The 21,965-nt window shown below is 34.5% G+C and overlaps 2 protein-coding genes across 5 annotated transcripts; both read right to left on the bottom strand.

Annotated features, from left to right (window-relative positions):
• Positions 1-1,643: 1,643 nt before the first annotated feature.
• Positions 1,644-16,878, bottom strand: LOC103569787 (mucin-5AC). 4 transcript variants are annotated; one of them, XM_008547280.3, is made up of 18 exons: positions 16,561-16,878; positions 12,625-12,679; positions 11,955-12,137; positions 11,619-11,878; positions 11,258-11,512; positions 10,967-11,152; positions 10,619-10,884; positions 9,909-10,336; positions 8,946-9,831; positions 8,660-8,860; positions 8,486-8,563; positions 8,293-8,394; positions 7,696-8,209; positions 6,274-7,560; positions 3,970-5,103; positions 3,332-3,428; positions 3,141-3,269; positions 1,644-2,710 (listed from the first exon to the last, which is right to left on the bottom strand). In XM_008547280.3, exons 1-18 carry the CDS (start codon positions 16,567-16,569, stop codon positions 2,250-2,252), a joined length of 6,531 nt encoding a protein of 2,176 aa, XP_008545502.1. In that variant the 5' UTR covers positions 16,570-16,878; the 3' UTR covers positions 1,644-2,249. The 4 variants fall into 4 exon arrangements, with proteins under 4 accessions (XP_008545502.1, XP_008545499.1, XP_008545501.1 ...); XM_008547277.3 differs by having other exon boundaries at positions 6,274-8,209; XM_008547279.3 differs by having other exon boundaries at positions 3,141-3,266; positions 6,274-8,209; positions 16,561-16,877.
• An 837-nt stretch (positions 16,879-17,715) lies between these two features.
• LOC103569784 (probable RNA-binding protein 19) lies at positions 17,716-21,530 on the bottom strand. The gene is made up of 11 exons (XM_008547272.2): positions 21,358-21,530; positions 21,094-21,298; positions 20,875-21,026; positions 20,354-20,810; positions 19,898-20,293; positions 19,165-19,566; positions 18,594-19,095; positions 18,362-18,478; positions 18,168-18,273; positions 17,960-18,083; positions 17,716-17,850 (listed from the first exon to the last, which is right to left on the bottom strand). The coding sequence occupies exons 1-11, from the start codon at positions 21,391-21,393 to the stop codon at positions 17,780-17,782; spliced, it is 2,568 nt and encodes an 855-aa protein (XP_008545494.1). The 5' UTR covers positions 21,394-21,530; the 3' UTR covers positions 17,716-17,779.
• Positions 21,531-21,965: the final 435 nt, after the last annotated feature.

The following is a 21,965-nucleotide window of genomic DNA, read 5'->3' on the forward strand; positions in this document are numbered from 1 at the left end:
GTGAAATGTTGCTGATGGCTGATGCTGATATCTTCCAAGTTCCTGACCAAACTCACCTGGCATCGTCTGGTGGGAAAATAGCAGTTAAGTGACGTTTGTTTAGCTGTAATACACTTGGAGCAATTTAAATTGAATCTCCAAGTGTATTAGGACACCCTTCTGCATATTATTTCTCCACCAAGGTTTGTTCAAACACTCAAGTGTTTTTTAAAAATATTTTTTTAACATATTCTGCCATCATTTTATTTCGACGTACGATTTTCAATTTGTCTCCAATTTCTAATAATTTATTTTTGAATATTTAAATTTACCGCGTGAGTAATAAGAATAATTAAGAAATTATTAATGAAAAATAAAAAATTTAGAGCATATTTTTTAGTTAAATTAATATAATTACTGACACAAATAATTTTTAATAAAATTATTAAATTTTAATTTTGAAATTTCGCGCCGTTGGCGCTCTGCGCGTCGCTGTAGTCGACATTCAAATTTTTGCTAAAAGGGGGGAAGTTGAATGAATCGCAGAATCGATTGCTTTGTATCAACTGACGGTTCGATAGCGGCAGTCAGTATCATCGATAACGGCAGTAGAAGTCTAGATGGGTGCGTCGCATTATTCCGAATAGCCAAAATGCCGAATAAAACTCTTACCACCAGAAAATGCGGTAAAAAAGTTCTCAAGTAAGACAATAGGTGGCTTTACATAGGTTGGACTAAACAAGAGTATGTTTAGATAAAATAGAAACTTCCGTTTAGAGTAACCAAAAGTGTCTGTTTGGACTAAACAGAAGTGTCTGTTTGGACTAAACAGGAGTGTCTGTTTAGACTAAACATAAGTGTCTGTTTGGACTAAACAAAAGTTTCTGTTTAGAATGAACAGTGATTTCCGTTTAAACGATACAAAAGTGTCTGTTTGAACAAATCAGGAGTTTCTGTTTAGGCTTAACAAGAGTGGCTGTTTGGACTAAACAAGAGTATGTTTAGACTAAATAGAGACTTCCGTTACGAGTAACCAAAAGTGTCTGTTTGGACTAAACAGACACTTCTGTCTAGTCCAAACAGACACTTATGTGTATCCTAAGCAAATATATCTTTCCATTAAATACAGTCAAGACTGTTCGATCTAATCAGACACTTCTGGTTAGCCCAAACAGAAATTCCTGTTCAGTCCAAACAGACACTCCTGTTTAGTCCAAACAGACACTTCTGTTTATTCCAAACAGACACTCTTGCTTAGTTTAAACGGAAATTGCTGTTCATTCTAAACAGACACTTCTGTTTAGTCTAAACAGACACTCCTGTTTAGTCCAAACAGACACTTCTGTTTAGTCCAAACAGACACTCCTGTATACTCCAAACAGACTGACTATTAGCGTCAACAGAGATACCAATCCAAACTTAATGTCTCACTTAGGTTTTTTTTGCTTATTTACAAAATAATTTTTTAAACGTCTATTTATTTGCTATTTATCTTAAAAATGATTTGCTACATGTTTATTGTAGCATGCGAATAATTTTTAGCTCTATTCAATATTTGCGTATTATTTAAGCTATTTTCTAACCTTTTTTTTATACATGGCAATCATTTTGAATTTTTCAAACAATATTGGGCTTCTTTTAGCAATAAGGTATGTAAAGCGACCTATTGTCTTACTTGAGAACTTTTTTACCGCATTTTCTGATGGTAAGAGTTTCATTCGGCATTTTGGCGATTCGGAATGATGCGGCGCACCCGTCTAGATCCTTCTTTACGTTTGAATAGAAACACAGTATTGTGGCGTCGTGTAAAATTGTGCAGTGATAGTAAAATTTATCTTTTATAAATTTAAATTGTGAAAAGTGATCGCTATATGACCCATGTGCCAATGCACCCATAAAAAAATATAAAAAGTGAAGGAAGTGACAAAATGAAGAGTTTGTTTTAAAAATTTAATAAAGGTATGTCTTATATTTATTTACAAATTAATTAGTATTATATTATATATACAAAAATGAATATAATTGATACATATATATTTAAATGATAATATCACGACACTGTGCTTAAAAAATAATATACATATGGCTACAGGTTCAATGATCATGTTGATCTTAATTTTGAATCATTAAATATTCGTACCAAATTTTTTTTATAATTTTTAAATCAGCGATCACCAAGTAATGCCTTTTATAATCTACAGTACAATTAATTATTTATTTATTTATATTATTATTATTATTAGTGTGAGAAATTAATGAATAAAAAATAATTATAAAGATTCATTGCAACCAAGACCAGCGGACCAGTTGCAAATGCCGCCGACTGGATCAAAAGACAATTTTTTCGGACAAGTGTATTCAGTGGCAACAACCTGGCCACCGACCATCTTGGCACAGGTGATGAATTTTTTGCAAGATGTAGGATGAGCGAACGTTCCTTGATCAAGACAGCCAAAAGTACCGCGTGCTGTTACATAAATTTTGTCCTGTAACTCAGGACCTATTGATAGTCGGACAACTTCGTCGACGTAGTAGTCGTAGTCGATTATCTCCGGATGTCTTGGTCGTTGCGTCGTCGTCTCCCGGACCCTTTCACTCTTAGGTCGCTGTCTCCTCCTAGCCGGTGTCGTGTTTCTGGTAGCGAGTGTCGATGACTCGGTAGTCTCTTCATCTGCGTTAACGTCGAGGCTGTCTCTGACATCTCGCGATTTAGCAGCTTCTCTTTCATTACCTGTTGCCATAATCCGTTAAAATATTTTTATGTTTATGGATTTAATGTCTTGGTGATTCAGCGGATGAAATGATCATTAAGTGTTAAGAAAACGATTAAATTATGCATTTAAATTATACGATTTAGTCAGTAGAAGTGGTAGTAGTAGTAGTAGTAGTAGAAGAGTAATGGTGAAGATAGATCTGCCCATTGCAGACTTTGATTGGGTAACTTGATGAATTTGTTAGTTCAATGATGTAACAGCCTTGGACTATATCGAGCTGGGGGAGAAACCAGTAGATATTAATTAAAGACATTGTGACACCATTAGAAAGAATGCTGAAGAAACCAACAAGTGAGAGTTTTTATTTTTATTTTTTATTAGACACTGATTTAAAATAAATTATTTACGTAACAATCAGTCATACCAAGAAGTTAATATTTAACGTACCTAGTCGAGATGAGGAAGTGTCAGCTGGCGGGTCTGCTACCGACACTGCAAGCTCTTGTGCGCGACTACTTTGGTCATGGTCCAGTTTAACTTTACTCGAATATCTTCTTTCAGTACTTGCTCCATCTACTTATGTAACATTCATTTAACATATATAACATATTATTACTTTCATATTTTCGTATCTTTACCTTGAGTTTTATTCCTGGTTGGTTTAAAACGACTCGGAACTTCTGGTCGCGCTCCCGGTTTCCTCAGGAAGTTATTCGTGCTCTTCACTGGACTGACCTATTGAGTTTTTTTTTCATTTAAAAATATACAGAGGAAGAAATGACGATATGTAATTTTTAGAATAAGAAAATAAAAAGTTCTAAATATAGATTTATAGAAAACTAACACACAAAAGCGTTAATAGAACTAGATAAAAAAATGAAGCCTGTGAAGAATAGAATTAAGCGCAGTTATCATCAGAATAATCGATTATCGCTTGAAGCATTTTCTCACAATTATAATAATGATAGGCTATAGACATAAGATTTGTTATTTGCATATCCCGAAGAGTCCATGTCGACGGATTTTCTTATCGTCAACATTTTTTGTGTATTTATATTTATTGGAGGCGTTAGAATGTACAGTCTTGATCGTTGATCTTTGTTAGCATCCTCAGCCAGTGAGAAGAAACTTCTCGTGTTATTTATTAACTTTACTTTTTTTACATATAATACATATTTTATTTTCAGAGCAGAATGAGGCGTTTAGAAGAAGGCAGACCCATAGCAGCAAATATATTTAATAGACTCCCAGCCAGCTTTGAAGTGACTAGACTGACCTCTCCAACGGTGAGTTCACTCAGAGTTTCATTTGGCTTCTCATCACCACTGGATTCTGTTGGAGATGACACCAACTGGAGATGATCTACAGTGTCTTGTAATTGACTCTCCGCGATACTCTGGTCCTCGATTGAAAGCGATCTCGCTCGTTTTCGTATCACCCTCTTCTTCCAATGGTATTGCGACGTGTCCGGTAACGGGGTTATTTTATTTATCTCTTGAGAATCATTCGACAGCTGGCGATCTTGTCTGGGTGAATCCGTTCTTGGTTCGCCCACTCGACGACGAAGTACCGTTATCTGTTTTATGGATTTCGTCAGACTTTTTTCAGTATCTGGGGATATGGTTTCGTGGTTAGTAGTCGGAGGTAGAGTAGTTAATTCTTCTCTTATTGCTACAGTTGTTTCAATCATTTCTAAAGTCGTGTTATTATTTGTTACATCAATAGAATTAGTAGTAGTAGCGTTTAATTCTACTTCTGAAATTGTTTTACTGGAATAATCATCAGATACTGTTGATATTTCAACAGAATTAGTTGATTGAGTTGTTGATTCAGTTGGCTTTGAAGATTCGAATGACTGGACAGTTGATGGTTCTGATGAATCAGATAACTGAGTAGTTGATGACTGAACAGTCGATGACTCTAGTAAATCAGGTGACTGAGTAGTTGATGGAGAATCGATACTTTTAGTTATAAAAAATCCACGAATACTAGAAGAATTTTCTTCTTGAATAGTTGTTGACTTTTCCGTGGTAGCAGTAAAGTCTTGGAAAGTAGTTGTGAAATGTTCCTGGTCAATTTCATTATCTTTAAGCTTATCAACAACTTGAATTCTCAGGATACTGCTGTGGGAAATCAAAGAATTCAAAATACTCTGCGGAAGATGAAGGACAGCCAGTTGATTTACGACTTCCTTGCTGTCAATGTCATTTAATATTCTCACAGGAACTGGAATGCCCTGAAAATTATCGCTATATGTCTCGTAACTATCAGACTTTATTAGTTGGTCTTCATAACTATCACTGTCACCACCACTATCATCATCGTCTTGATGATAATGAGTGTCAAGGTTTAGTTTTATTTCATGATTTATCAAGTTCTTGAGAGACGGAAGCTCTTGAGCTGGACTGATCTGAAAATCACGTTCGTTTAATGATTATATCATTGCAATAGCGTCTTCAAAGCATTGTTTGTCTCATAATATCTTGTTTGTAATTGTGTAAGCAGGCAGAGAAGAAAGAAAGACAGGACTTTCGACGTTTAAAGTCGAGCTAAAGTCGCTGGCAAAGCATTTACATCTAATAGAACTACAATAATCCTTTGGTCATGGTCATGATTTACAATATTTTTGTGTTTATGGATAACTTGTTTATGATTTTATGAATTTACACTTATGAATACTTATCTGATGACTAATAATTATCTATGATTGCTGATGTTGTTTATTTTTTTTAATTAAATTGTTGAAGACCGACTCAATGGCGATTGTCGATGACTCAACGGTAGATTCTGTTGTAAAGAAACGTGGCCGTCGGGCAAATACTGTCTCAATAGGCAGCGTTGACTTCTCAGGCGCACGTTCGGTTGATTCATTTATTTCATTGTTTATCAGATTACGTGGTTCGTCTGAATACTGAATCTTGTGTTCCTGTTGGTCGTGTATGTTAAGTGGATTGTCAGCGGGTATTTTAGTCATGGACGTCAGTGATGAATATTTTGTCTTAATAAGAATTATTTGTCGTTCTGTTGTGCCAGATTCAACGACCGAAGTAACCAGACTCGTTACTTGGGGTTTCGTCAATGGCGTTGTGTGTTTGTACTCCAATGAATTATCATCGTCTGATGCTGATATTGATGATTTAGTGGTGGATTTTGTTAAAGATGATTGATGTTTTCTAAGAATCGCGTCAGCAACGTAGTCAAATTTTTTAGACGGTACTAGAGTTTCAGTTGCTGATGCTTCTGTGGATGTCGAGGAACTGGTTCGTTGTAGGTATGATCTATTTTTTGTGTTTAAGCTCTGCCAAAAATTAGCTGTCAAGTTGGGTTTGTCTTGTGTTGAAGAAGAAGCAAAAGAAGAAGAAGACGGTTGTGGTGTTTTTGATGACTCGGCTATCTCGTCTCTAATCTCGGAGTTAACTCGAGACTGACGAGTTACTTCCTCAGGTTTTTCGTCTGATTTGTGAGGAGGCGAGTCATCGATAGCTGGTGTTGTTGTGTCTGGTTGTTGTGAGCTAGGTGTAATGGTCTGAGGCGCAGATGTTGTGTATTGCTTCCAAAAGCTATCTGTTTCAGGACTTACCGATGAGCTTCTTACGTCTGTTACTGTGTTGAACTCGTTGCTCTCGTCATCATCAAATGACTCGGTACTTAAGGAGGTCGTTGAGGGAACCGGGCGCCTGCGAATAAAGAGATTTTTTCGACGTTTTGAAGGAGTGAAGCTTGAGGTCGGTATTTCTGTGGTGGTTCTGGAGAATCCAAAACGTCTGGGTGATGCCGTTGATGTTGCAGAATAGTCAACAGGTCGTTTGCGAATAAATTTCCTTCGCAAAAATCGCGTGCTTGCTTTTTCAGTTGTTGTAGGCGCAGAAGTCGTTGTGACTGTCGTAAATTCTGATGAATCTTCAGAACTTAATGTCGTAGTTTCGGAATCTACATCATTGCTGATCAATGTGGTGCTCTCTTCAATCCCCAAAGTCGTAGCGTCTACTCCGACTTCCGTAGTGTACTCGGTCGCGGCTGAAGTAGTGAATTCGGTCGTTGAACTTTCGCGATCATTAAAACTAAAAAGTGACTCGGTTGTTGTTACCACTTCGTTGTCTTTAATATAATCTGTAGAAGTAGTTGTTGGGTTTTCTAAAACTTCTGATGATACGGGTCCTAGACGTCTTATTACTTTACGCCGTCGTTTGAGATTATCTTGGTCTGTGTAATTTACTTCTGAAACCGGTCTTTTTCTCAGCAATACCTTTTTCTTTATTTGCTTCTCTTCTCTCTCATTTTTATCGGCATTTAACGTAGGAGTCGTTAAAGTCGAATAGTCAGTGGTTGTATATTTTGTGAAAGGATCAGGAGAAGTTATTAATATTGTTGATTCAGTTGCAGAGTCATCAAGATCTACAAGTTTTGATGTTTCACTTTCAGTTGTTGTAAATTCGATGGCATTGAGCGAATCGTTTCGCGAATCAGCGATTTTTAAAATTTTTATGTTTGTTATTCTTTCGGGGACAACGTTGGCATTGAAACCGGACTTGGAGAAATTTAAAACTGGTTCGTCGATACTTTTTGGGACTATTCTGATAATTGGACTGTCGGTTGCTGGTGCAGCGGTTGGTCTTCGTCGTCGTTTATTGCTCTGAGAAGTTACTTCGGGGATGGGTGTCGTGGGTCTTCCTCGTCTGCGATGACTAGTAGGTCTGCTTTCAGTTGTCGATTGTGTTGCTTCAGAGACCGTCGTTTGAGCCGTCGGCCTGGTGCGTCTGCGTACCGCGAATTCATTCGAACTCTCTGTCACATTTTGTGGCGACGATGTAGAGAATCGAGTGCCGCCTCTTCTTATGACAAATCTCGTTCTGCTACTGCTCGCCGGCTTGGGTTTAGAAGTTTCATTTAAATTATTATCAGAAACTTCAGTGTCAACGTGATTTTTATCATCACTTGTTGATTCACTAGGTTTCGGTCTTGCTCTTGTTCTGACAAAGTTTCTCGTCGGTCTAGTACTCACCTTTACTCTAGATTGATCTGTTGTTGATGACAAGACTGTCGGTGAGGCCGTGCTCGTTGTCGTCGTAGGTCGTCCTCGTCTTGGGAAACCGAAAGGTCGGGGCTGCGATACAGCAGTCGTGCGTGTGGTCGGTGGCTGGGTCACTCTGGCGCTGGTTGATTCCGTTGTCAACGAAGACTCGGTGACAAAATTTTCTACCAACTTAACTGTCGGTTCCGCAAGCGGTAAATGGGTCGTGCTTATCGTCGCCTTTGGCCCCGATACGATTTCAGTTACCGGTGATTCTTTTGGTACTTCAGTGGCTGGCGTCGATGAAAATTCTATAGTAGATACTGGTAATGTTGAAAAATCAAACGTTTCTAAATTTTGTTCTCTTTCTTGTTGATTAATTACTTGGGTTGTCGGGATTACAATCTCCGTTGTAGTTTTTTCACTGGGTTTAATGCTCTCGGTGAAAGCTGTTGATTCATTCGATCTCAAAGTCGTACTTCTAAATCTTTGAGTGTTAGTGTACCTATAAATATAATTTCTTTTTAATTATGCCCTGCATTAAAAATAAAATGTTAATTGAATATTACATTTCTTTTTTTTTTTTACCTATTTTTTGAGACCGCTGTCTCTTTTTCTTCTTTCAGATCCGCTTCGTCATTTGACGTAGAAGTTACGGGCCTTTGACGTGAGAAGCTTTCATTTTCAGTTCTAAAATATAATAAATAATTTATTCAAATATCTTTTTTTTATTGAAACATAAAAAAAATAATAATAATAATAATTGATTGTTAGTTTGTACTTGTCTGCGTTCTCTTGTAAAAATTTCGATTGTTCTCTATCAGGAACTTGATCTCTGGCTTCTAAATCATTTTCGTATCTAAATAAAAGGTAAAATAAAATATAATCAGAAATTTTTTGTCTAGTTAAACAATTTTTTTCCGTAATTAATAGTCAATTAAAATAGTTTACTTACGCAGGAGTGGTCGGACGTGTACGTCGAATGTTTACGTAATTCGGTGTAACTTTCTTAGACGAGTCTTTTCTACTTTCCGGAAGGTCGCTAACCGCCTGATCTTCAGACGACGCAACATCCGCATTGTCTTGTTCTTCAGATTCTTCGTCCTCCAGTTGGTCTTCCTCGAAATTATCTTCAGAGACTGGCGTCGTCGAAGGCCTGAAAGCGAAAAATTCCCATCCATTATACCGTTTCCTCAACACTAAATCTAAAAAGTATCAACAGTCTTCCGCATTAGACGTACCTCTGACGTTCAATCGTAACATACTGGGGTTTTTTTGTTCGTCTCAGACTTTTCACTTCTGGGACGTCATCCAGACCTTCAAATTGAGCTCCGCCCGGTCCATTTTGCGGGCTCACTCTAGAATTTTTGGACCCTTCGGTCGTCGTGGTCGTTCTCTGGGTCGTTGAAAGTCCAAACAAATTATTAACTTTATTCGCTTGACGACTGAGAACTCTTTCGTACAAACTGCGACTGATTGTCGCCGGCGTGACTTGTCCATTGTCTCCATTATCATCCGACTTTCTCATCGGAGTCTTTTCCTGGATATTCAACTGTCTTTCCAACTGTTCCAAACCACCAGCTTTCTTAATCAATTCAATAAGTTCTTTTATAACTCTAGGATCTTCTTCATCCTCTAAATCAAATACTTTATCAGAACTTGTTTTTAGAATTCTCGGAGAATTTGTTGTCGGAGCTTCAGTCGCTGCAGTAGTAGTGGGCTTATTTCTTGCTATCGTCTTGTAAACCAACGATCTCGGAGTCGTCTTCACTTCTTCCTTCACTTCTTCGTCAGTTATATTTTCGTCTTCATCATACTCATACTCTTCAGCAGAATATTCTTCTGTTGTCGTAGTACGTCTTGTAGTAGTTGTCGGGCGACTTGTCGTAGTAATCGGAGCTTTAGTTGTTGTCGTCGTCGTCGTCGCAGTTTTAGTTTTCGCTTTAGGACATACAACATTCCGAGGATAATCACATGAGTCAGCGGCTTTGTTGAATACTAATCCTGATGGACAAGTGAATTGATGGGCCACGATTCCAAGTCCTCCTGCTCCGCTGTCAAGACACCAGAAATATTTTTTACAGTCACGGGGATGAGAGAAAAATCCTTCGTCCTCACATTTGAAATCTAATTATAACAAATCAATGAAAGTTTAATTAATAATTATTCATTTTTAATTTAAAATTTTGAAGAAAACTACTTACCACTACCAGGATCAGGAGTAGTCGGAGGCTCTGGTGTCGTAAATCTGATACTAGTGGACTCTTTAGCCTCTTCTTCAACAGGTTCCTCGTATCTCTCAGTAGTCTGAACTTTTCTACGATTTCCAACTTTACTCGATCGATTTCTCTGGTTCGTTTTCCACCGATTACTTGTTTCCTTAACAGCGTTGCCTTCTTCCTCAACATCTTCACCTTTACGGCCATAATTTTCTTCAAAATTACCCTGAGTTCTTGCATTAGATCCGAATCTCTGAGAAACTCGACTACGCGATGGCTGTGTCGAGGCACTGGGTCTCCGTTTCTCAGGTCTCGCTCTCCTACTACTCGAATCATCCGATCTCGGACCACTAATTTGAGGTCTAGTTTTTTTTCTACCTCCCGATTTCGGTTTCTGTGTCGTCTGTTCATTCCTAAAAAAAAAATCAACTCTTAACAGTCACCGGGAATTTCCCACTCCAAATATCTCCATAGCTATAAAATTTTTGAAAAAACTGCAAGAGACCTTTCTTGTAAAAAATTTAAAGCGCTACAAAAAAAGTATTTTGCCATTTTTTTCAAAACTCAATATTTACAGAAATAATTATAAAAAACCAATAACACTTTTTTTATGACTCGAAATTAAAATTTATCATAAAAATATAAAAGTGGTGGATGAAAAATATATTTATTAAAATATTTAAACAATTATTTACTCAGTTCCAGCCAATAAGGCTTCTTTGGCCGCTTCAATAAGCGGGTACGGGCGATCATGACACTTTCCCCGAAAATCGTCATTGTCAATTGACCAAAACATGATACCGCCAAGACTTTTTTCAATGACATACATAGACTTCAATCTAACAATATTTTCATCATCATAACCGACCCACTGGTTGCCTTTGAATGCATACGGACCCATAGCTTTTGAATTAGGCTGCACTATCTCCCATTCGTTCGATTTAGCAACATTTTCGCAAATCTAAAATTAAAATTATACCTTTATAAATAAATTCAAATCATAATTAACCATTACCCATAAATCTTTCATAAAATTACAGAACCTCATAGTAAGCGAGATATCCTTTTTCTCGTGTCGCATCCCCTTCTTCCCCCGGACCATCTGCTGGTGAACCAATCACCGTCGCGTCTTGATTAAATAAAGTGTACGAACGACCGTACGTAGGAATTCCTAGTATTATTTTATCCGAGGAAACATCATGTTTCAGTAAATAAGATATCGTATAATCCTGCAATTAGAATAATTATTTTTTAATAACTTGTAATAAGCAGCGACGATGATTAAATAGTATAGTAGCAAATAATTAAAAAAAAATAATTATCAAATAGCTTACGATAGTTAGTTCACTGTCATAATTATACTCGTTGTCCTCTTCGAGTCCGTATAGCGGGGCATGATGATTAACAGCAGGTTCAAACGCTGAATGGTAGTCGTAGGATAGAAGATTGAAGAAATCTAGGTACTCGTTTAGTCTTGGCAAATCGTATCCTTTCTCCAGATACTCAATACCTGCTGGTACTGCCATAGAGAGAAGTAATCTCGGTCGTCCAGTCTTAGATGATTCCCTCTCGAACTCTTGCCGCAGTTCCTTAAATCGATTATAATCGAACCGTTAGAGTTTCAAGTGAAACCAGATACTATTGTTTACAAACACCTCAGCTTATAATTTAATTATGATCTTAATCCTCTAGTACCTGGACGAGATCAGCGTAATTATCTTTGTCGCGTGGCTTGCCTCCATCTCGGAATGCGGGGTACTCCCAATCGAGGTCGAGCCCATCAAAGTGGTTCTGTCTTAAAAATTTAACTGAATTTTTGACGAACGCCTGACGTCTTTCTGGGTCTGCTACCATCGGAGAAAATCGCGCTGATCCTTCATTCCATCCTCCTATCGCCAGCATTGTTTTAAGATTCTTGTTGTAGGTTTTCAGACCAGTAAACTTGGCATATCCACCTACATTTATTATTATTATCAGTGTTATTATTATATTTTGATATTGACCGTACGTGTAATATTTATTTAAAATTACCTTTTTCAATATCTTGATATTTATCAAACGGTTTCAATGTATTGTCTTTAGTAAAACCTCCAAAGGCGTAAATTAGATGCGTGCATAGATAAGGATTTATATTTTGTGGTGAAAACTTGGCTGTACCTGGTCTGTATATTGACCAGTTTGTGTAATAACAGACGACTTTTTTCTCCGCATGTCCTAGTATAATAAATTCATTATTATAAATATTTAAAGCCTCAAAAAAATTTTAACTTCCCAAGAAATTTTTAGAATAATGAATTTAAAAAAAAATTTTTCGCGCCCCGAAATTTTTTTTTAAATTCATAATGTAAAATATTTTTTGCTCCAGGAAGTTGTTATTTTCCGTGCGAAATTATTAATAATTTTAAATATAAATGGTTGTTAAATTTTTTACAATCGATTATCAGCACCTGATCAATAGATATTATATCGGTATTTGATTATGTAGTCTATAGAGAAAAGCTATTGAGACATGGGCATCACGCATGCTGGGCTTTATAGGTATAAAACGTACGTAAATGGTCGGGAGTGAAACCGCGACTTACACGTAGAGAAATTTTCAGTCTCGCCTTGGACTTTCGTTTGTCGGAAGAATAAAGTAAAGAAACAACAGTAACGTGGTGTTAAACATAAAAAAAAAAAAATAAATTTATTATTTACTTACCGTTAATCGACGAAAGTGTCAGCACTAGCCACAGGAAGTACATGCTCCCAGTTCTCTGCAACGTTTTATTAATTAATAATCAAATGATGTACTGCTAATTATTTATATTTATTTAAAACAATGGCCCTTTGTAATAATCCGGATGTATCTAAATCAGTTAGTTGGCAGTCGTCACGCGTCAAAAGTTCGACGAACGTTTAAAAAATAAATTTTAAAAATTTACTTCATTTACGGATTCACATCACCGGGCGACGATCTAACGTCGAGTATATTTTATTTAAATTTCTTATTCTACTTTAGCAGGAGCGATAAATTTTTTTTATATTTAAACTAAATAACAATTATCTCATTATTTAATTGTGTTATTCCCAGTATTGTTGCTTTCTCAAAAGCTATTTTTTTTTTTATCGTAATTGAAAAAAATAATGAATTAAATTTACTCCGATTCATATTAATTTATTAATTAAAAACAATGTGCGTACTAGAAAAATCTTAAGTACAAAAGAATATATAATTTAAATAGTAGGAACATAAAAAAGTACATTGTAAAAGTAATTATACAACATACTTAAGTTGAATTGTCTCACAAGACATATATTTATATATATATATATATATATATGTCTTGTGTATTTTATTAGCAGTAATTGGCGGTAAAATAAGTGCAGATTTTAGATCCCAGGCAAGACCAATTTATATATGAGACTTTATATGTCGTTGATACATTAAACAGATATATATAACATATAATAATGGATGTATATAATGAATGGGACCGTGACACACAAGAGACGATATTTTTTATATTATTTAGTGGTACAGAGCTATGCGTCGTATTGTCGACACTCCACTCCTTGTTATGCAATGGGTGTAAAGAGAAAGCAAGAAAAGAAAGAAACAAGGAACGCATGATATATAAATATATATATATATATATATAAGTTGAAGTAGAAGGATATGGGGCCCGTTTGAACAGACTTTCTTGCATCGGGCGTTTCGGCGCGCCGTCAAACGTAATAATCTCTTATTACGCGGTTACATCGTCGGTACATTAACAATTCATTTATTACTCAGCCTAAAAATTCAAATTTTTTTTACTATTTAAATTTACGGCTTTTTTATTACCGCATTTTTTTTTTTAATCAAAAGATCAATGGAACGTTAAAATGAAATATTTATTAAAATTGAAATTTTTGTAAGAAATTACAAACAGGTTTTTGATGAAAATAAAAATGTTATTTCCCAAGGTCGTTTGAACTGAGAGAAATGTAAGGACAATGCTGGAGAAATTGTTAATAAATTATTGTAATTATTATTAACTAGGCAGTTTAAATTCAATTTCTGTTTAAAAGTTGAGCAATAAAATTTTACTTCGATTATATGGGTTTTGAATTTATCTAAATATAAATTATATGATTTGAAAGATTTAACATCTATGATTCTGTTAACCATTACTGTCGGAGTTGTTTAATGTTGCATAGATATTTATATATATATATATATATATATATATATATATATATATATATATATATATATATATATATATATATATATATATATATATATATATATATATATATATATATATATATATATATATATCTATAGCTACTTTTACTTTCATCAGGAATTTGCCAGAAGGATTGCAGCAAATCCTATCAGTTAACGTTTTTCTCACAGGAAATAAAATATATACATCAATTATCATTTATTAACTCGCTAATCACCATCTATTTTGTCGGACGATAAAAACCAGGTTAAAATAAAATATATATTATCTTAAATTCAATAAAATATGTTCGTGTGATCATTGACACACATATCAGTAACGTGAAATTATAAAGTGAAATTTATCATAAAAATTTTACTAAATAATTATTTATTCACACGATTAATTACTTTTTAAATTAATAAGAAATTTATTAACAACCGGATGACAATTTGTCTTCTCTTTTTGTTCATTTATCAGAAAAGGGGACAGAGGGAGTGAAAATAATTAAATGGCAAAGAGATGGTCTGAAAACCCCCAGGCAATAACCGCGAAAGGTCAACTGCTGGCTGTCCCTGTGTATCGTCATCTTACCCACCATATATTTATCAGTATATATCAATACTTTTATTAGTAAAATAACTTTCTTTGCCATTGACAAACTTTTTTAATTTAATTACACATAAATTGCACATGAATATGAAGAAATTATTCTCGTTTGAAATATGCTATGGTGTCAAGTAAAGCCGGCCCATGCTGCCCACCAGACAAAAATTTAAATAAACCCATGCAAAAATTACTATGACAGTAAATTTTACTGTCATAGTTTTTTTTATGGCCATTGTAATTTTTACATGGGTTTATTTAAATTTCCGTTTGGTGGTCAATATGGTCAGGCTTTACTATGACACCATAGAATTTCAAACAAGAATAATTTCTCCATGTAGTTTCTAACAAAATATATAAAAGACAGCTTGATGTCTATCGATCGTTTATCGATCTCTCCTTTCGAAGGTCATATAAATGTATAGAATTTTTATAAATTATATGGGAAAAGTTATTTACCCAGATCACCTGATCGTAGGATAAAAGAGTTGAGTGTCGACATGAAGGTCGCAATCATGGTCGCATATAATATAAGTAGTAGTGTAACCATTTGACGAACTCTTCCTTCTGTTTTAATTTGTATAAATTAACTTATCGCTTTCACTATTCATATGTATACATATGTATATATATATATATATATATATATGTATATATTAATGTCAGCTTATGTATTAATATTATTATCGGTTAATATTAATTTACCTAAGCACGTGTCCGCGTATAAATGAATTAAATAGAAAATGGATATTCCTTATTTTGAAAGTATTGCGAAAAATAATAAATTTAAATTAAAAATTATTGTGACACATAAAATTATATTATTTTTATTTATCATTTAATTACTTCCTACATTACTGTAACTCGGGTGTTGAGTATTTTAAGACTTGGGTAAAAAAATAAATTGTCAAATATAACGAATTATAACTCGGTATATATTTTATTCCTTTTATAAAGAAGAAGCTTTAAATATTTTGTAATTTGTAATTTAAATTTTTCATAATTATTATTTATTACTATAATTATTAACTTTCAGCCGGGGTTTATATAAATTGCTGTTATTACAAATAAACAAATTAATTATTAATTAATTTATTGGTAAATCTTTTTTTTTTTTTTTTAATTTGTTTGCAGCAAAATTTTTCAATTAAAATTACTAATAGATAATTAATATTTTTTTTCGCAATACTAATTGCCGCAATAGTCTCTTCCTATAACAGGTAGCACTCGTGGGCAGAAATACGCTAATGATTCCCACAAACGCCCGATATTCTGAGATTCTCCCACATAATAGCAGATACGACTGTTATTTTTTTTTCTTTTTCGGCTTCTATTTTCTATTATTTTTCTTTTCTAAAATCTTTTATTCGAGTATGGAAGTAACGACGGTGTGAATTATCAATTCAGAGATCCGATCCGCGATTTTTTTATTACGAAATCCGTAGGTAATTAAATGTCTATAAGTATATACTTATTTGTATTTTGATATACTGGACATTACGACGAACAAGCTGTTTTAAAAACGGGGTTCGGTAAACACAATACATTGTGCTACCGGCAAGTCCTCGGGTTCTCAAGGCCCCTGCCTCAGAAAGTCATAATGTACTGGCTATCCTCAACAGATTGTTGCACTTACTTGAGATCGCGTGAGTTGCATTTACGGATTACAAAAAACTCGTATGCAGACTCGCTCTCTTCGACCTCATAACGTCTCAACCAGGTCGATTTTATTTTTACTTACGCACTTTTTATATAAAATTTAACTCAACCTTACATAAAATTCCCTATAAATTAATCTCTTACAAAAATATATATATATATATTTTTAAAATTCTCACCCAATCCATGGTTGCGTTCCAGAAATAATCTCAATTTTAAAAATATTTATATTCAGGAAGTTCGCATCCTGTTTCAAAAGACACTTTTTACTTCCCACAGCACTCGGACTTGCTATTGTCGGTACTGTCTATTAATAATATTTTTAATAGTCAATTACTTAAAAATTTATTTGAATAATCACTTGTGTGCGAGTGCGTTCGCGTCGATGGATACAGTAAAACTGATTGCTCTCGCGACAAAACAAGCTCAGGTAAATCCCTTTCGCGTATGCCACTCCAAGGTGTTCCACGGCACTGTTACTTTCATGAGTATTCATCGCCGGTTAAACCCGAGCTCAGTGGTCTCCTCAACCCCACCAGCAGTTAACCGGCCAACAAATTCCACCAGGAGCACCGGTACCACAATCCAGCGCGGGTAATCCTGCCCAATTTTTATTATTTCGATACTATTTATATATATATATATATATATATATATATATATATATATATATACATAAAATACCAACGTGTTCTAAGATATATATCTATATAATAGAATAGCCGAGTAGTCTCATCTATACTATCGCGGGCGCGAGTCCGCGACGTTCCATTGCATCGTGTCTCAAGTGGCGGGGGAGTGAAAGGAAAACATTTCTTCTCGTACTGATGTTATTTAGAAACTACTTATGCATATAATATACATATAAATATAAATAAATATATATATGTGTATTTATACCGATGTCATATTTATCAGACGGCTTGTGCACGCGTGACCTCCTGTTATTTTTATATTAATTGAGAATTAAAATAATTAATAACTGATGTCATTGGTAATTTATAATAAAATGTACTGCAATAGTGTTGTAGGTGATTTACACTTTCGGAAAGTTAATAAACATAAAATAAAAATGTAACCCCAGATACATGGCATTATCATGAGCAAGCTGTAGCTGGTTAGCCTCGAGGTCTTGTTCGAGGAGACATTTATGAGAGAGATAGACGACAAATGGCAAGAGAACCAAAGGAAAAGTTTTTCAGACGTGATGAGAAGTTAAAAAAACTTCATTTGCTTTTGCTGATGGAATCCGCCCCTTGATCTAAAAGTTTTACGCTCTTTTTTATAACGAAAATATAACAGATTTAATACAGAGATTAAAAACAAAAAAAAAAATAATTTATTGTTCCGTAATTTTTTTTTTTATATTTACATATTTATATTTTATTTTTAAATATTTTATTGATCGGGTTCGAGACCGAGCGACTCGGGATCCACTGTTCCTTTTTTGCTTCTCTTGCTGGTCACTTCTGTAAAATACAATCGAGGAAAAATTTAATTTATCAGAGAAATTAAGTAAGTGATGAGCTGAATTGCTGATAAAATGAATTCAAATCGACAAAGGAGACTATAAAATACCTGGGTGAAAATGTTTAGCCGTCCGCTTTCTAATAGTGTCGATATCTTCGTCAGTTTGGGCCCACTCCAGCACCAATCTTCTGCCATACAAATGAGTACTCTGACAGAGCGCCTTGAAAGCTATCTGTAATATATATGAATAATATGATGACATTGTCAGGATTGCTGTAAGTCATTAAACATCTTTAAATCTTTAAATAATGTTTACCTTGGCGTCACTTTTTGTGTAATACTCGACAAAACCGAATCCCCGATGGTTACCATCTCCTACCATCTTCTTGGGCAAACGGACAGCTTTCAATTCCCCAAATGCCCTGAAATAAATGTTCACCAATTACTTAAACGGAATATCAATCAAAATTTAAAAAATATATATTCATTATATATAGAAACTAAACTTACTTGAATAACTCTGTTATTTCACTGGCATTGGCTTGGAATGGAATGTTCTTTATTAGAATTTTAGTTCCCGTCGCTTCTGTCACTTTCGACACTTTTCTCGTTGACGCGACGTCAGTTCTATTGATCAAGAAAATTAATTAATACTTTTTTTAACTTAATAATAATAATAATAATCATTACTATTGTCATTATTATTCAGACAATAAAAGTTAATAATAGTAATAAATTGTACCCCAATGTCCTCTGGGAACGTTTCAGCTCCAGTGTTTTTCCGTCCAGCAGAGTCATCTGCAATTCTTTAAGAGCGCGATCCGCGTCGGCTTTGTACTTGTACCTGACGAACCCGTAGCCCATCGACAGCTTCTCTCCAGGATTTTTCGGATCTTTTTTGGTTGTTATTGTTGCGTAGTGGACGTCGCCGCACTTGCTGAAGTACTTTTTCAATTGGTCGTCTGTCGTGGAAAAGTTTAAATTTTTGACAAAGACAGTAGTGTCAGGTTCAGGCTCCTCTTCGTCCTCTTGCTCATCCTCAACAGGTTTAGATTCATTGACCGGTTCCTTGGAGTTTGTTTTATCAGCAGACAATTTATTGAGCTGAATTGATTGGTTTGAAGCCGGATTTAAACTGTTGTCTGGCGCCCACTCCAAATATAATGGCAAGTGTTTAAATTTAGTGTACGCCAATTTTTTGAAAGCCGCCCGAGCTTCTGATGGCTCGACAAACTCTACCAGTGCTATAAATAAAATCATTGGTTATTAGTAAATATATATTAAGTATAAAAAAAAATATATTGGCGGCTTACCGGTAATTCCAGCGGGCGGCATGATAATTCTACTAATAACTCCGTGTTTTACGAAAATATCTTTCAAGTCCTGTACCGTAGTATCGGTGGGTAAATTTTTCACGAGAATAATTGTCTTGGATCGTTTGTCCGGCGCCTGGTTAAATGCGTCGAGTCTTACGCCGTTTTCCTCCAAGAATTTTCTCGTCTGATCCACCAGTTGCGTCTCTCCCAAGGCGAGTCTCACAGCGACACTCGTTCCTCTACCCCCGTCTTCAAGGACTTTTTCTTTAGTGGTATTGTATGCCGATGCTATCGCGTCCGCAACAGCATTCTGACCGAGAAATAATGTATTCCAATTATGACTCGAGCTGGCCGTTCCTTTTTTCTCCAGTTCTTTTTTTTCTTTGTAACTCAAACCCTCTATTTAAATTTATTTAAATACATCTCCATAAATAAAGGGAATAATAAACTTGTAATTTTATACAACAGGTTTATCTGATAAATCACGCGTAGAGTTTTCAGATCATGCTCCAGCGCTGAGCCAGAGATTGAGGACTTAGTAATGTTTGTACCTAGCCCTCTCCCTCATTATACTTTTCATAAAAATTATCTTAATCAATTCATTTATGAATTAAAGAAACTTGCGAGCGAGCGATTGCTCGAGAAGTGATCAGTTTTTCGCGAAAAGTAAAAACTTTAGGCGCGATTTATCAAAAAATAAATATTAGTCATGATATAAATAAATTTTAACCTTTTTCGGATTCCGATGGACTCGCTTTCCCGGGTAGAATGTGCAGCATCCTGCCATTCAGTGATGTCCCGTCCAGTTCATTGTAAGCTTTAATAGCATGCTCCGGCATCATGAAGGTAATTATTCCAAAACCTTTGGATTTCCTGGAGTCTTTATCAATAGGAACGTTAACTTCAGTCAGAGGCCCGTATTTTTCGAAGATGTTTCTCAAATCGTCCTCTGTGGTGACGTAAGCGAGATTTCTGACGAAAATTCTACCGGACTCGGATATCGGCTCTTCTTTTTTCAGAGCCTCTTCCTGTTTTTTCCACTTGCTGTTATTTTCGTTTTCATCTTCAACCTTTGCCTTGCTCTTGTTCTTGTTGTCGTACTTTGTCACCAATAACTTCTTGCCATCTAGAAGAAAAACAATAATTAAAAATAAAATCTATAAAAAAATTAAATTAAATGTCTTACCGTAACAGCAGCCGTCTTTTTTCAAGGCCTTGTTCATTTGAGTTTCGGTTTTGAACCCCACGTACGCAAAGGTCCGAACTTTACGCGGTATTCTTATAGATTTCGGCACCAACGGATTGAAAAACTGTTTTATGTCTTTTTTCTTGTGCTTGTGGCCTAGCCCTCGCACTTTTACTGTATAAAATTCCTTGGGACCGTGTCCCGATACATTTGCTACCTCTTCCTTGGTCTCTAATTTTTTTTTCATCAGTTTCTTCTCCATCGACTCGAGATCCGGGACTTTGCCAGTGACTTTCGCCTCCGAATCTTCAGCTTTCGCATCATCAGCATCGGCATCAGTTGCCTGAGTTCCATTTTCTTCCTCATTTTCAATGTCTATGTCATTTTTCCACAATTCTTTGACTCCTTTTACCGCATGGGTTTCTAGATACTCAGCAAAAAGTGGATCTTCTTTATGCTAAAGATCAATAAAAAATAAATATAACAAAATTTTGATATTTATTAATTTATTAGACAATTACCTTTTCCAGTAATTTTTTTATTTCTTCATTTTCTTTATCCTTCTTCTTCTTTTTCTTCTCGGCTTTAGGTTCGGAATCTTTTTGATCTTTTTTTAAATTCACTGAACTATCTGGAGCATATTTACTCCAAGCTTTTGGTTTTGAATCATCTCCTATTTATTTAAATTCAAAAAAAAAAATTATCAATACGAACATAAATCAAATAATTCAAAAAATTACCTAAACCAGCGCACACTTGGACATCTATTTTGGATGTACCAATATATGTATTGTTCATAAAATTCAATGCTTTCTGTCCGTCATCTTCAGTTTTAAAACCGATGAATCCAAACTTACGAAATTTACCATCTTTTGTATATTTTAATTGTACGTCTGTTATAATTCCATGTACTCCAAATAATTCTTCTAATTTAGCTTGAGTTATCTGCAATTCATTAAATTAATTAATTAATAATTATAAATAATTAACTACTGAGTACTTACAGTTGTCGGTAAATTTTTTACAATCAAACGTGACATGTTTTAGTTTTAAAAAAAAAAGTTTTTAAAAATTTAAATTAATTTTCATGATACAAAAAATTTTGTAAAATATATAAATAGACAATATTTTTTTATATAAAATAATTGTGAGGTTAAATTTACAAGCACGTGTGAGTTTTAATACTCGCCTGTCTGTATCGTTTTGTCTTATTTGAATTTCTGCGTTCGCCGTGAGATGGCGGCAAATTTGAATTCTGACTTTTGAATAATTAAAAATGTGACGATAATTAGACAAGTGAAATAAAAATTAAAAGAAATTTAGGTGGATCAGTAGAAAAATCAATTAAATATATATTTTTTAATAGTAAAATATAAATGTATTTTTATGCTTAAGCTGGTTATTATTATGAGTAATAGCAAGATACAGGTACTTTTATTATTAATTTAATAGTAAATAATAATTAAAATATAATAATTTTTAAATTTCAACATAAAATCTTTTAATTTATTTTATTTTTTTTTTAATATCATATTTTTTATTAAGCTTAGTTATTTTTTAAACTAATTACTAACAAAAATAATTATCTACGTTTGTACATAAAGTATTTTTT

Source organism: Microplitis demolitor, chromosome 3, assembly GCF_026212275.2.
Source record: "Microplitis demolitor isolate Queensland-Clemson2020A chromosome 3, iyMicDemo2.1a, whole genome shotgun sequence".
Lineage (NCBI taxonomy): Eukaryota > Metazoa > Arthropoda > Insecta > Hymenoptera > Braconidae > Microplitis > Microplitis demolitor.